The sequence below is a fragment of the Mesoplodon densirostris genome, chromosome 5 (genome assembly GCF_025265405.1).
Source record: "Mesoplodon densirostris isolate mMesDen1 chromosome 5, mMesDen1 primary haplotype, whole genome shotgun sequence".
NCBI lineage: Eukaryota > Metazoa > Chordata > Mammalia > Artiodactyla > Ziphiidae > Mesoplodon > Mesoplodon densirostris.
Window position 1 is genome coordinate 77473188 of NC_082665.1, and position 13251 is coordinate 77486438.

General features: G+C 40.2%; 1 protein-coding gene across 4 annotated transcripts in view; it reads right to left on the reverse strand.

Annotated features, from left to right (window-relative positions):
- Positions 1–13251, reverse strand: part of ATP2C1 (ATPase secretory pathway Ca2+ transporting 1) — a 110947-nt gene that overhangs the window by 19992 nt on the left and 77704 nt on the right. For all 4 annotated transcript variants that reach the window (XM_060099034.1, XM_060099033.1, XM_060099031.1 and 1 more), the window contains 5 exons: positions 12262–12359; positions 8811–8906; positions 8632–8721; positions 6634–6738; positions 1820–1976 (listed from right to left, as the gene is read on the reverse strand). In XM_060099034.1, the coding sequence (XP_059955017.1) occupies positions 1820–1976; positions 6634–6738; positions 8632–8721; positions 8811–8906; positions 12262–12359 (546 nt within the window). The remainder of the gene's footprint in view (positions 1–1819; positions 1977–6633; positions 6739–8631; positions 8722–8810; positions 8907–12261; positions 12360–13251) is intronic.

Below are 13251 nucleotides of genomic sequence, written 5' to 3' on the forward strand. Positions count from 1 at the left end.
GAAAAGTCCCAGAGAGATCACAGGAATTATCCATTCTTATTCAAACAGAAGGTATGAAGGATGAGATACATTTGGAAAACCATGGTTAGAGGCAAATGACTTCTATTTTTCCAGTGTACGAGTCATCCCTAACTATTTACGTAGATGTGAGCCCCAGACGCTTTCACTCTGGAGAGAATGAGCCCCTTGACAGTCCCTGTGTTGGAACAGAGGCAGAAGGCAACAGAAGCGGGGCGCTGAGTATCAATCTATGTGTCAGCAAAGCCTAAGAAAGGGACACCAGCTCCTGGCACTCTCAGTCAAGGGGTGGTATTAGCCCAGAGGTCAGTATCCTGTATTTATTTGTTTGCTTCTTTAGCACAAATGAAGATCTATTGTTACTGTTTGGGACAAAGGTATGTAGACCTTTTCTGAGTGGAGGGTCCTCAACTTCCTCCTTTATATTTAAAACATAAAAACGAAACGTACTCTAATTTTAAAATTAACGACATGTATTTTAAGAAACTTAAGTTTTATAAACTATAAAATAAGTTCATATCAAGTTAAACTTAAAATCTTTATTCATTTATTCTTTACTCTTCATTACGGTAACTTCAGCGGGAGGAGGAAAATGGAGCATAAGCAGAGAAGAGGAAAAGATGTGAAGCAAGGGACAAATGCCCAGAATGTTTCCCAAAGCCCTGTGAAACAAAGATGTTCTCCTCCACCAAGTCTTGTCTATTTCACAATGTTACGACACCAAACCACACATACACAAAGCTCCACAATCTTTCAGATGAAGAGAAATAGTCCAAAAAAAAAAACAAGTGTGAAACCTCTGTTACAAAAATTAAGGAAAACAGGGAGCACATACCAGACCTTTAAGACTCTCTAAATGCAAGCCAACTTTGAAACCCTTTTGCTGTGAGCTGCTAAGAATAACAAAACACTGCCCTCAAATGAAGCCACAAGAATACCTTTCTAAACCTATCTTATTATAAGAGCAGAAGTCCTGTAAATTATACTTGTTTCCTGCTCCCAGGAACTGTGGTGCTTGACTTCCATTTTGTAAATAACAATAAAATTAAGGAAGCCAACTCTTCCAATCTCCTTGAGAAAGACTACGTGTGTGTGTGTGTGTGTGTGTGTGTGTGTGTGTGTCTCTCTCTCTCTCTCTCTCTCTCTCTCTCTCTCTCTCTCTCTCTTCCCCACAAGCCAGGAGGTAAAAACCTGGTACGACCCCAAGCCCTGCTCTTCAACCCTATATACACACGATGTCCCTAGAAGAGGCGGCCGATGTGTGTGTGGCACAGCAGACCCCCTGTCCCTGTCACTGTCCAGTCAGCAGCATTTCACAAGGCAGAGTCTGGGCACCTCTTTCCTCTCTGGTGATCGGCAAGGGAAGGAGTCAGCAGATGAGGAACAAGTAAGTAACCACCTCAGTTTAAAGAATTAGAGGCTTAAGTCTTTAAATTAGGAAAGTATTTTAGATTAACAAACAAGAGCCAGTGATAACATAAGGAAGGAGTAACACAACCTTACTTCTATCTATCACCCTTCTCACAAGATAAACTTGTCTAAAATAAAATTTCTATCACCTGCTCAGAGACCACAGCAGGTCTGTAAGAACTAGAGATTTCATATTTTGCTACGTTCCCAACTTTTTATGTTTTGGGAACATAGAAACAATTAGCCAACTAAAACCTAACACTTCAGAAATGGCAGGCTTCTACGAACCCTGGAATAGAGCTGTGCAGCTCAGATGTGAAGCATGAATTCATCTGCAATTAAAAGAAGGCATTACCTCTCCACCTAGGGGACTGTGCTGAAATGGCCTTACCTCTGAGCCCTGCAGAGCCCATCTGGGCCTTCTCTTGTTGGTACAGATCTCTCTGCTGCTGGGTGAGTGTCAAGGTCTGCCCTTTGCTGTGATATGTAGTACAATACTTAATCACCTGTTCATAAGCACCCTTCATAAAACAAATCTCTGGTCTGTCCTAAGAAGAAAAAACACAGCAAATAAATTCAAGTTAATTTCAATTTGTATGTATCTGCCATCGGAATCAAAAACAAGTGGCATGCATTCCCATAATCCCCAGGGAAGTTACTCAAGCCTAAGGCTTTGAACAGCACTTGAACTCTGAAGATTAAAAGCTCACATGGGAGTTTTCTGCATCCTCTTTAGAACACAGCATCTACTCCACACCTTCAGCCCCACACTGAAGGCAAGGCTACACTCAGCTCCGCACTAGGCACTCTGAGCTCACGATGTAACAGGAAAGGGAAAAAGATCTAACGTCAGCCCACAAGCAATGGTTTAGGCTTTCTACTACTGCTATTATATGTATACATGTGACCCCATTTAATTCTCACAACCACCTTGCAATTAGGGGTATTATCAGACTTTTTATTTTTTACCCTAGTAAAGTAATAAACAAAAACTTACAATGAAAACCCACAGTCCCCTGCCCAAAACCTCCTCACCTCCAGTCCTACTCCACAGAGGCAAACCAATTTTATTTTATTTCTTTATAAATTTATTTATTTATTATTTATTTATTTTTTGGTTGGGTTGGGTCTTCGTTGCTGCACATGTGCTTTCTCTAGTTGTGGCGAGCGGGGGCTACTCTTCGCTGCGGTGCGCGTGCTTCTCATTGCGGTGGCTTCTCTTGTTGCGGAGCACGGGCTCTAGGCGCGTGGGCTTCAGTAGTTGTGGCACGTGGGCTCAGTAGTTGTGGCACACGGGCTTAGCTGCTCCATGGCATGTGGGATCTTCCCAGACCGGGGCTTGAACCGTGTCCCCTGCATTGGCAGGCGGATTCTTAACCACTGTGTCACCAGGGAAGCCCTTAATTATGTTCTTATTGCTACTTGTTCACTTACCAATTTTATACTCCGTCTACTGTGACCGTCTGGCCACCCCCACTATCTATTCCTTCTCCTCACTGTTATAATACATGCAGAGCAAAACTCACCGGTATTCTGCTCACTTTCTAACTCCTCACTGCTGAGCCAAGTGGCTACCAGAGCAGTTCACAAACGTCCCAGCTCTCCTTGCAGGCACACGGTAGAAATGTATTTCCCTGCACCTCTTACCACTTTGAAGTCAGATGTGATTTGCTTTGGCCAATAAACATGAGCAGTACTTGTGTCACTTCCAAATGGCAATTTAGGAACCAGTGCATAACGTGGTCCTCCTCTGCCTTGGTACGACAGTGTGAGCTCACGTTGAGAGGAGCGTCCATCTCTGTGGTCCCCAAGTGAGCAGTAACCAGATGTTACGGGGAAACAGGGAGCAGAAAGGTACGATGTTGTTTCCATGGCCTACAGAAGCCCAATATATTTCTTCCTGTTCAAGTTTTATCTTTCATAAAGTTAATAACTGTCTCTTTTTTTATTTGCTTAGTTTTCTTTACACCTATTACTCATTATTCCCAAGCTCCTCCATGTCATATAAAGCCCTTCTCAATGTATTTTTCACATGATCCAATAAGTAGGTAAGCCATTACTCCCATATTATGACTGAGACCTCCCTCCTCGGGCTGTGCTCTCTCTTCCTTTTCCAGTGTGAGTTGACTCATTTCCAGGCTTGCTGCATGACTGGCATCCAGGAGCTTCCCTCCACCCCTCTGCTGGTTAGAACTCACGAGGTTCTAAGTCTCCCTGTTCCTTGATTTATACTCTTACCTTGGAATAACACATCCATCAGTATCTAAGAAAAGCTGTGTGGGCTATACACTTTGAGACTTGTGTGGAAACATTTTTATTTTACCCCCACATATGTAAGCTCAGCTGGGAAGAGATCGCCTCTCAGTTGAAGGCTCTCCTCCATCATCTTCCAGCCTCCAGTGTGCAGAGCCGCATTTGGAAAGTCCTAAACTTTGGTGTAGGACCTCCTCCCCCTTGCCCTTCCTCCCACCCCACAACCTCTGGAAGCTTTTAGAATGCTAAGTGCCCTCAAATTACTTGATCGTGGGCCTTGGTGTGTTTATTCTCTCACCCCCACCCCTCTTTAACATACACATTGTGCCGAGCAGCTGGTGGGCAATTTTATTCTAGAAGCTGAAGTTCTTCCTCTAGAAAATTTCCTGATGTTATTTGCTAAAATCTTCCCATTTTCTGTCACCACTATTAGGTGGATATTGGATCTCCTACATCAATTTTCTGATTTTTACACCTTACCTTTTATATTGTCCACCTCTTTGACTTTTCTACTTTCTGATAGATTCCTTGACTTTATTTGAAAAACATTCTATTTAAAGTATCTTGTCATTTTTTGCAGTCTTTGGAAATTTTCTTCAGCATCCAGCACTATCTTTGTTTCTCTGAGACCCTTTTCTCTGTTGGCTTGGTCTGTGTCTTTCATACTGAAGACTTTCCCCAAGTATCTCGCAATCCCTGTCTGTCCATTTACATTCAAGATCAAAGCAAATAAAGGTCTAGAAACTCCATGGGCACTGCAGGGTTTATCAACTGGTAGCCCTCACAGTAGAGTGACAAGACAAAGACCAGGAGCAGGTAAACTCTACCAATGAGCAAAGAGCTTATTTAGAACTACTCCATACTGTAGGGATCTCCCCGGGACCAGTCAGCTTCTCTAAAACTCTGCGATCTTCTGACTTGGAGAATGAGGATATGGGGATACCTACCTGCAAGCATTCTGAGAAAGTGGAGTTAGGACCTAGGACAATGGCTTGCCCTTAATCACCCTGTGTTTAGTCTTAAACCTTAATTCTGCCTTCCATTCTTGTCCCCAAGGTGACATTTCTGGTCTGGCCTCAAGAAACAGAAAAGTAAGTGGGGGAGTTCTATTGGTTCCTTATTAGAATTTTAACCTGCTCTCCTCTTTTTAGTCCCATGCCTTAGGCCCCACCTTCAAATATACCTGCCCCCCTAAGTCTTTCCCATACTTCTTCTTTTTTAGTTCATCTTTTATTCGTTGGTTGTCATTTTGGTAGGTTCCAGGGAGAGAGCAGAGATAAATGCAGATTGTCATGTTCAAATGAAAGTCCTCTAAAGACAAACTATTTGAGCCTGGGGCTGTTTTTTGTTTGTTTCTGGCTGCATTGGGTCTTCATTGCTGCCCGTGGGCTTTCTCTAGTTGTGGTGAGCAAGGGCTACTCTTCTTTGCAGTGTGCGGCTTCTTGTTGCGATGGCTTCTCATTGCAGAGCAGGGCTCTAGGCACGCAGGCTCAGCAGTTGTGGCGCACGGGCTTAGCTGTTCTGCAGCATGTGGGATCTTCCCGGACCAGGGCTCAAACCCCTGTCCCCTGCATTAGCAGGCAGATTCTTAACCACTGTGCCACCAGGGAAGTCCCATGGGGCTGTTTTTAAATTGGTACATTTTTCATATCTGTGCCAGGCTGACCTCTTCTAGATCCTGAGTCAGGTCAGCGGGTTTGGGTTTTGTCAGTTACATCGGTTGATTCTGTTTTCTAAGAGAAACTCTTCAAGTCAGCAAATGGAAAGAATAATCACGCCCTTTCTATACTTATATCCCGCCACTCCCTACCCCTACCCACAACTGAAAAGACTCAATGTACAACTTTGGTGAGGTTAGATTCAAAATTGCTGAAGTCAAATCTTCAAACTTTACATGAGCCACATTATCTTGAAGTAGTGTGTGATCATATATAAAATGTAAAGAAATACACCTTCCAAATAAACTCATATATATATTCTTGCTATGTAACTATATAGACAAGGGACATCAGCTAAAAATTACCCAACTCTGATGCAATTTTTGACAGCTTTACATTACAAGGTTTAAAGTAATAGGCATTTTATTTTTAGAGTTTTGTTTCCAACTGTATCCCTTCCCTGAAGTTTATAAAAGTTTCTTTAAAGACTAAACAGAAATCTTTTTTCCCCTCAACATCAGAGTTCCTGGCACAAGTTCAATGTTGAGCAATTTAAAACCAATGTTTCCTACTTATTATGGGCAAGGGGGAATCCTCTCACTAATTCCCATCTACAGAGATGTAACTGGTTTCTAATGTTTGCTCACAGGTAAAAACACATAACTAATAAAGAAAATGTAAAAACAGCTATATATTTTTAAGGCCAAAGTAAGTGTAAGCATCAAGCTGGTAATAGCAACTATGAGTGATATGATTATACACTGTAGATAACTATTGTACATAACTCTTACTGCACTGTGTAAAAATTTCTAAAGTACCCAGAGATAAGGTAGTAGCTTGAAATATCAGTGCATTTCGTTTTGCCAGTTTGTAAGCTGGATCAACTAACATGAATTATACACATTTGGTAACCACGTTTCCACAAAATAACGTAGTCTTTGTTCAGTCTGAAGACAAGACATTCTTCAGTGAAAAAACACAGACAACAGACAGCAGAAACCTGTCATCAAGAACAAAAAAGATGTCGAAAGATTGATGTCACAATCTCCAGGAGACTGAGACCAGGCTCCAGGTCATTTGAGCTGTTTGCTCATGCAGCAAAACTGACATGTCTATGCATAAATTCAAAGAGAACATGAAAACAACCAGGGAGGAGTGTACTATGAATCATACACACTTCAGAGCTGGTCTGTGTTATGCTCAATGACTGCTTAAATCTTAAGGTGGATAATAAATGAAAAACAGTAATCTAGTTAAACAACACAGAGAAAGTTTTCTATAAATGGAAGGATACCTGCTGTGTTCGGTGCACACACTTAACAGCCATCCACTTCTGCTCAGAGCTAAAAGGGTATTCAGCTTTTCTGATATAATCCTGTTGAAGTCCATCAAGACCCATCTATATGGCACAAAAGGAAAGTTAATTCTCACCAACACGCAACTACTTTTTCCTTTAACGAAGAAACAAGGGTCACAACTTGTAGGGAGGCTGGCTAGAGATACCTGGATTATTTTTCAAACAGCTGTGCTCCATCTATACCTACCATATTTCCCTGAACAGCAGCACACATGTTCAACATGAAAGCCTAGGTGTTTGATAAAGTCTAGGGCATGCTATTGAACTATATACAGAGCAAAACTTCAACACTGACTATATTAAAATCTCAACTGGCTCAAACTCTGGAAGGAAGCAGGATAAATAAAGGTGCCCAGCCAATACATACTTTATCATCAATAGAAGCTTCAGATTCAACTCCTCGCTTCTCTGGGATTCGAATTTACCCTGCCTGCTGCTGCCATGCTACTCCCTTTCACCCCACCCCTTGACATGCCGACTACTACCAATGCCATGTAGCTCTTCTCCGTCCTTACCCTTTGCATTTCCCACCAAATATTCAAAAATATTCTCTAAACTATTCAAAAACCTGGCTTATTGCTTTTTACTGTCTACTGAAACGTGTTCAGACTCTCCTTCCTAGCTTTCAAAAATCCTCCAGTAACCCCCGACCCAGGCTACTTAACCACCCTCGGAGCCACTCAAACTGTTCACTTCATCCGGGTTAACCAATTCATAAGCCACAATCCAGTCCATGCTTTTTTATTTCTCTGTGCTTTTATTCTTGCTCTTTCCCTAGCTTATCCCCCCACCCCCATCTAAACCCTTCCTCCCCTTCGAAGTCCAGGTCCCAAGTCCAAATGTGCACTCTTCTTACATACGGCTTGATGTTAAGACTGTCTACTACCTTGGTCTGCCTTTTATTTGTTCCAAGCATGTCACTATTAACTCCCTACCTAAATTGTGAGGTCCCCACACATAAAGAGGTGGTTTCACACACTTTGTTTCTCAAAGAGAAAAAGTTAAATATAACACAATAAATACTTGTTAAGTTATTTAACTTTTGAATATCTTTTAAAAAGCTATACTATGCTGTTTTAGTTACAAGGAGAACAAATGATAAAGGAATGAGACTTTCTGTTAAGGAAACAGAAATAATATATATATTACAGAAATACCAATTTTACTTTATCAAGTTAAATGTTACAACAACCTACATTTCTATATTGAATCTCAATTCAAGCAACCTCATTTAGAGGCATCCTGTTTTATGTAAGTCTCCAAGTTTCCTAAGACTGCTCTTATAAGTAGGTTTATTTTTGTTATGGGAATGCCAGGTTGGGCTTTTAGGTTTCTCATTTAATCAACTGTAGGACTTAGAAGAGGAGATCAATTGGGACAGATAAAAGGGTCACTGAGAGCAGCACCCCTTCTCCCCAACACAAACTCTAACTCTACACTCATTGTAAGAAACTGATAATGAGGAAGGGGAAGGAAAGGAAATGGAAGACTGGAAAAAGAAAAGCTGACTTCTCATGCTGGCCTTAATACCTTCATGTGGAAATACTAAAGAATGCTGCCTCTTACGCATTTGAAAATTGGCATTTATCAGCAATTACGCACATTTATACAGCTTTTCACACTACACTGAATATTATGGAAGACAAGAACATTACTTCATAAGAACAAAACCGTCACTGGTCATTAGTTTGTATGCTGCATGTAGGAGATATAAAGTTATAGTGAAAAACCTCTATGCTCTGTATTTCCAGGAAGAATAAAATTGGTTTCCAAAAGGCAATAAAAACTATGAAATAATGTCATTCTTCTTCACTCTAATGTGAATCTTCTTCACTCTACACCTAAAAGCCAGTAATACTGAAATTTATGGCTTTACATTCTCTTGTGAGGGTGATATTTTCATATGTCAAAGAAGAGAGAAGACCAGGCACATACCTTCATTGCAAGAGCAATTAAGGCTCCTTCTGTTGGTTTCCCCATTAGAGTGTTGTTTCTAATTACAGCATCATTGCACACACAGCCCGCCTAAGAGAAATACACATAAACTATGAACCCGTCACTGCATCCTAAGTCATCATGAAGAGAGCCACTTTCTTAGAGAATGCAGTACTTACCTCGACAATTCTGCTAACAGATGGGTTATAGAATCCATGAACAACATCACCACCAACAATCACTTCCCCAAATGGATTGTAGCCAACTCCAGTAACCTAAGGAAAGTAGAGTCATAATACCAGCAGACAGTGACAATACTTACGAAAACCAAAAGCTATGAGTTGCGTTCATTTCATTTTATACATCATGACACTGTTAGTGAGTACACCTAGAAAAGCATTTAGATTTGTCTAAAACAACATTAATAAAAGAATATAGATAGTAATTTTCACCACAATGGTAAACCTACAGTTAATTATGCTAATAATTAACTACTAATTATGCTAATTAATAATTATAATGCATAGTATATTGTAAATAGAAACAACGTAATTGTTAATATAATTAATATAATCTTATATTGCGTCTACTTACAATATACTATAAAAAGGATAAATAAACCATGAAAATCTCTATATAAGAGTGAACTTAAATTTATATAACATTACATTTATGTAACATTACAATTTGCAAAGCATTCAAATCTATTACCACATCTAACATTCATGACAAACTTGTGACCTAGACAAAAGTAGAATTCTTTTTGCAAATATGCAGGCTCAGAGACAAGTGATTTACCCTAGCACTTACAAACTACTTTAACATAGTATATATTACATGCAAATTTTTAAAATCAGAGACAAGTCAGATACTTATCCTATACAGCTAGAACAAGCCAAGCCACATAAAAGTTAAATATCACAATAAAAATAGGACAGTTTAGAGGAATTAACAAACAGTTAATGTTTGTCATATAAAATTATGGGCTTAAAACAAAAGAGAAACCTGTATCTTACCTTTCATACCTGGACCATATAATATAAACACATGTAACCCCAATGACCCTTCTGAGTCATCCAGAAAAGGCACGTTCAACACAGCACTGGGTATCCTTAACCAAATCTAACACCATAAATATCAACAGTCTCATTTTAAGACCTAGTAAAATGGAATTAAATAGACCTAAGTACAACTTCTGTCAATTTGTGAAATGCTTCCTTTGCTCAGACAATTGGCTATAAATACATTTTTAAATACTGTTCCCATCATGAATAATGTTAATGAAAATTCCAGCCAGAAATCCCACAAGGTCCAATCCCAATCCAGAGATTGGAATGTGTCCTCACCCAGCTTCAAAATTAACCAACGCACATGCACTGACATGCACTTCAGGGGCTGCCAATGTATAATTTTTAAAGTAGATTAATTCATCCATTCATTTATTCTTTCGACAAGTATTTACCAGTATAAGGCAGACACTGGGCTGGGCAACAGAGTTCCTGCTCTATTATGTTGGGTTGGCCGAAAGGTTCGTTCAGTTTTTTCCCTTAGATGGCTCTAGTAGCACTTATTTGTCTTTAACTTCATTCAAAACAATTCTGTTAGATTGTATGTGATAGCTGTTATACCAGCGTGCGTTTAAAATAAGGCTTATCAAAATTGGTGAATTTTTGTGTAGCCATTTTAATACTGAAGATTGAAGGAAAAAAGAAACATTTTCAGTATATCATGTTTTATTATTTCAAGAAAGGTAAAAACGCAACCGAAATGCAAAAAAAGATTTGTGCAGTGTATGGAGAAGGTGCTGTGACTGATCAAACATGTCAAAAGTGGTTTGCAAAATTTCGTGCTGGAGATTTTTCACTGGATGATGCTCCACTGTCGGGTAGACCAGGTGAAGTTGATAGTGACCAAGTCGAGACATTAACTGAGAAAAATCAACATTATACCACGCAGGAGATCACCGACATACTCAAACTATCCAAGTCAAGCGTTGAAAATCATTTGCACCAGCTTGGTTATGTTGATTGCTTTGATGTTTGGGTTCCACACAGGTTAAGCGGAAAAAACCTTCTTGACCGTATTTTCACAGGTGATTCTCTACTTATAAAGAAAACATTCCGTTTTTAAAACAAATTGTGACGGACAACAAAAAGTGGATACTGTACAACAGTGTGGAATGGAAGAGATTGTGGGGCAAGTGAAATGAACCACCACCAACCACACCAAAGGCCGCTTCATCCAAAGAAAGTGATGTTGTATATATGGTGGGATTGGAAGGGAGTCCTCTACCATGAGCTCCTTCTGGAAAACCAAACGATTAATTCCAACAAGTACTGCTCTCAATTAGACCAACTGAAAGCAGCACTCGATGAAAAGTGTCCAGAACTACTCAACAGAAAACGCATAATCTTCCATCAGGATAATGCAAGACCTCATGTTTCTTTGATGACCAGGCAAAAACTTTTACCGCTTGGCTGGGAAGTTCTGATTCATCCACTGTATTCACCAGACATTGCACCTTCGGATTTCCATTTATTAAAGTCTTTACAAAATTACCTTAATGGAAAAAAATCTCAATTCCCTGAAGACTGTAAAAGGCACCTGGGGGCTTCCCTGGTGGCGCAGTGGTTGAGAGTCTGCCTGCCGATGCAGGGGACACGGGTTCGTGCCCCAGTCCGGGAAGATCCCACATGCCACGGAGCGGCTAGGCCCGTGAGCCATGGCCACTGAGCCTGCGCGTCCGGAGCTTGTGCTCTGCAATGGGAGAGGCCACAACAGTGAGAGGCCCGCATACTGCAAAAAAAAAAAAAAAAAAAAAAAGGCACCTGGGACAGTTATTTGCTCAAAAAGATAAAATGTTTTGGGAAGATGGAATTATGAAGTTGCCTGAAAAATGGCAGAAGGTAGTGGAGCAAAAGGGTGAATACGTTGTTCAATAAAGTTCTTGGTAAAAATGAAAAATGTGTCTTTTATTTTTACTTAATAACCAAAGGCACTTTTTGGCCAACCCAATACTTAAGAGTATCATGGGAGGAGGGACAGAGGATTTCACCTGAACTAAGAGGTATGGAACTATGAAAAGGTGTAACACGGGGTGAGTTCTGGGTGGTCAGCAAAGCTTTTCTGAAGAAGTGGGTTGGAAATGAGGTGCAAAGGTTGAAGAGGCATTAGACTGTCCTAAGTAGTGACAACAGCAGCAAAGGTCCTTTAGTAGGAGGAAGTTTGTCACACTGAAAGAACCATAAAGTCAATGTATTGGGGGTATGGCGAGCAAAGGAGAGATACAGGCTGAGGAAGGAAACAAGGGACAGAACACATAGGGCTGTGAGCAGCCCCATTTCAGGACCCTGGTCACAATGGGAAGCCACTGAAACATCTTCATTTAGGCATCCAGAGTCTGGTAATAGATGGATGTAGGGGAGACAGAAAGAGAGGTGTCAAGGGGGATCAACGTTTCTGGACTGCACAACTGGAGCGGGATCAAGACTTGGGAGAATCACGCAGGACAGAAAAGCTCAGCTGCTAACTTGCAGCCCTTCTAAAGACACTAGAATGGTTAGGAACGCTAAACACCAAAACTTCTGAAAGGGAATTCTGCTGTTAAAAAAAAAAAAATCTATAGAGTACCTCAGCATGCAGGCCATCCGAAGTAAATACGTGGGTAACAGTCATTTCATTCTTTGTCAGGGTTCCAGTTTTATCTGAACAAATCACATTACAGCAGCCTAAAGAATAAATCACAAGTCACCAAGAGTCAAAGAAAAATGCAAGTTCACATTAAAAACAAATCAAAGAGTCTGGAAACCTGCCCTGCTTCTATGAAATTTTGTACATATCAAGCTCATGGATAATTTTAGGTTGTTTTCTCTCCTGTGCTTACTTCATCATGAGGTATGAACAGTTTCTAGAATTAAAATTAATTAGATACTGATAAATGCTGACTTTTTATTTCCAGTTGAATTTCTACAAAGCTACTTGATAATAGCTTTATGTAGTGACTTTATACATTTTCTAGAAAGTTTCAAGGTTACCTTAATATAAATCCATATAATTTTTTCAGCCATTATTTTAAGGAATTTTTGCCTTCTCAATATTAAAATGCAAACTAGAAGTTAAATTCAACATTTTTGAATTCCTAAATAAAAAGAAGTTTCATGACATACATAAAGTTACCACAATTTTCATATCACACATAAAATTATGTTACAGCAATATAATTACTGTATGCTACTGTTCTTAATAAATTCAACTCAAGAATGACACTTTAGGATCTATAATTATCAATTATCTTCCTTGAGATGTCAAAAGAAAACATTTCTCTGTCACTCTATGGTTTCATTTGTTACTTTTTTTTTTACATGATTTAAGCATTAGAACAGTCCATGATGCAGAAAGATTTAAAGCTCCCTGACCTGAGTAATATGAATTTTTAATGACCTTTTTTTGGTTGTTAAAACCATACTCAAGGGCCTCCCTGGTGGCGCAAGTGGTTGAGAGTCCGCCTGCCGATGCAGGGGATACGGGTTCGTGCCCCGGTCTGGGAGGATCCCATATGCCGCGGAGCGGCTGGGCCCGTGAGCCATGGCCGCTGAGCCTGCGCGTCCGGAGCCTGCGCGT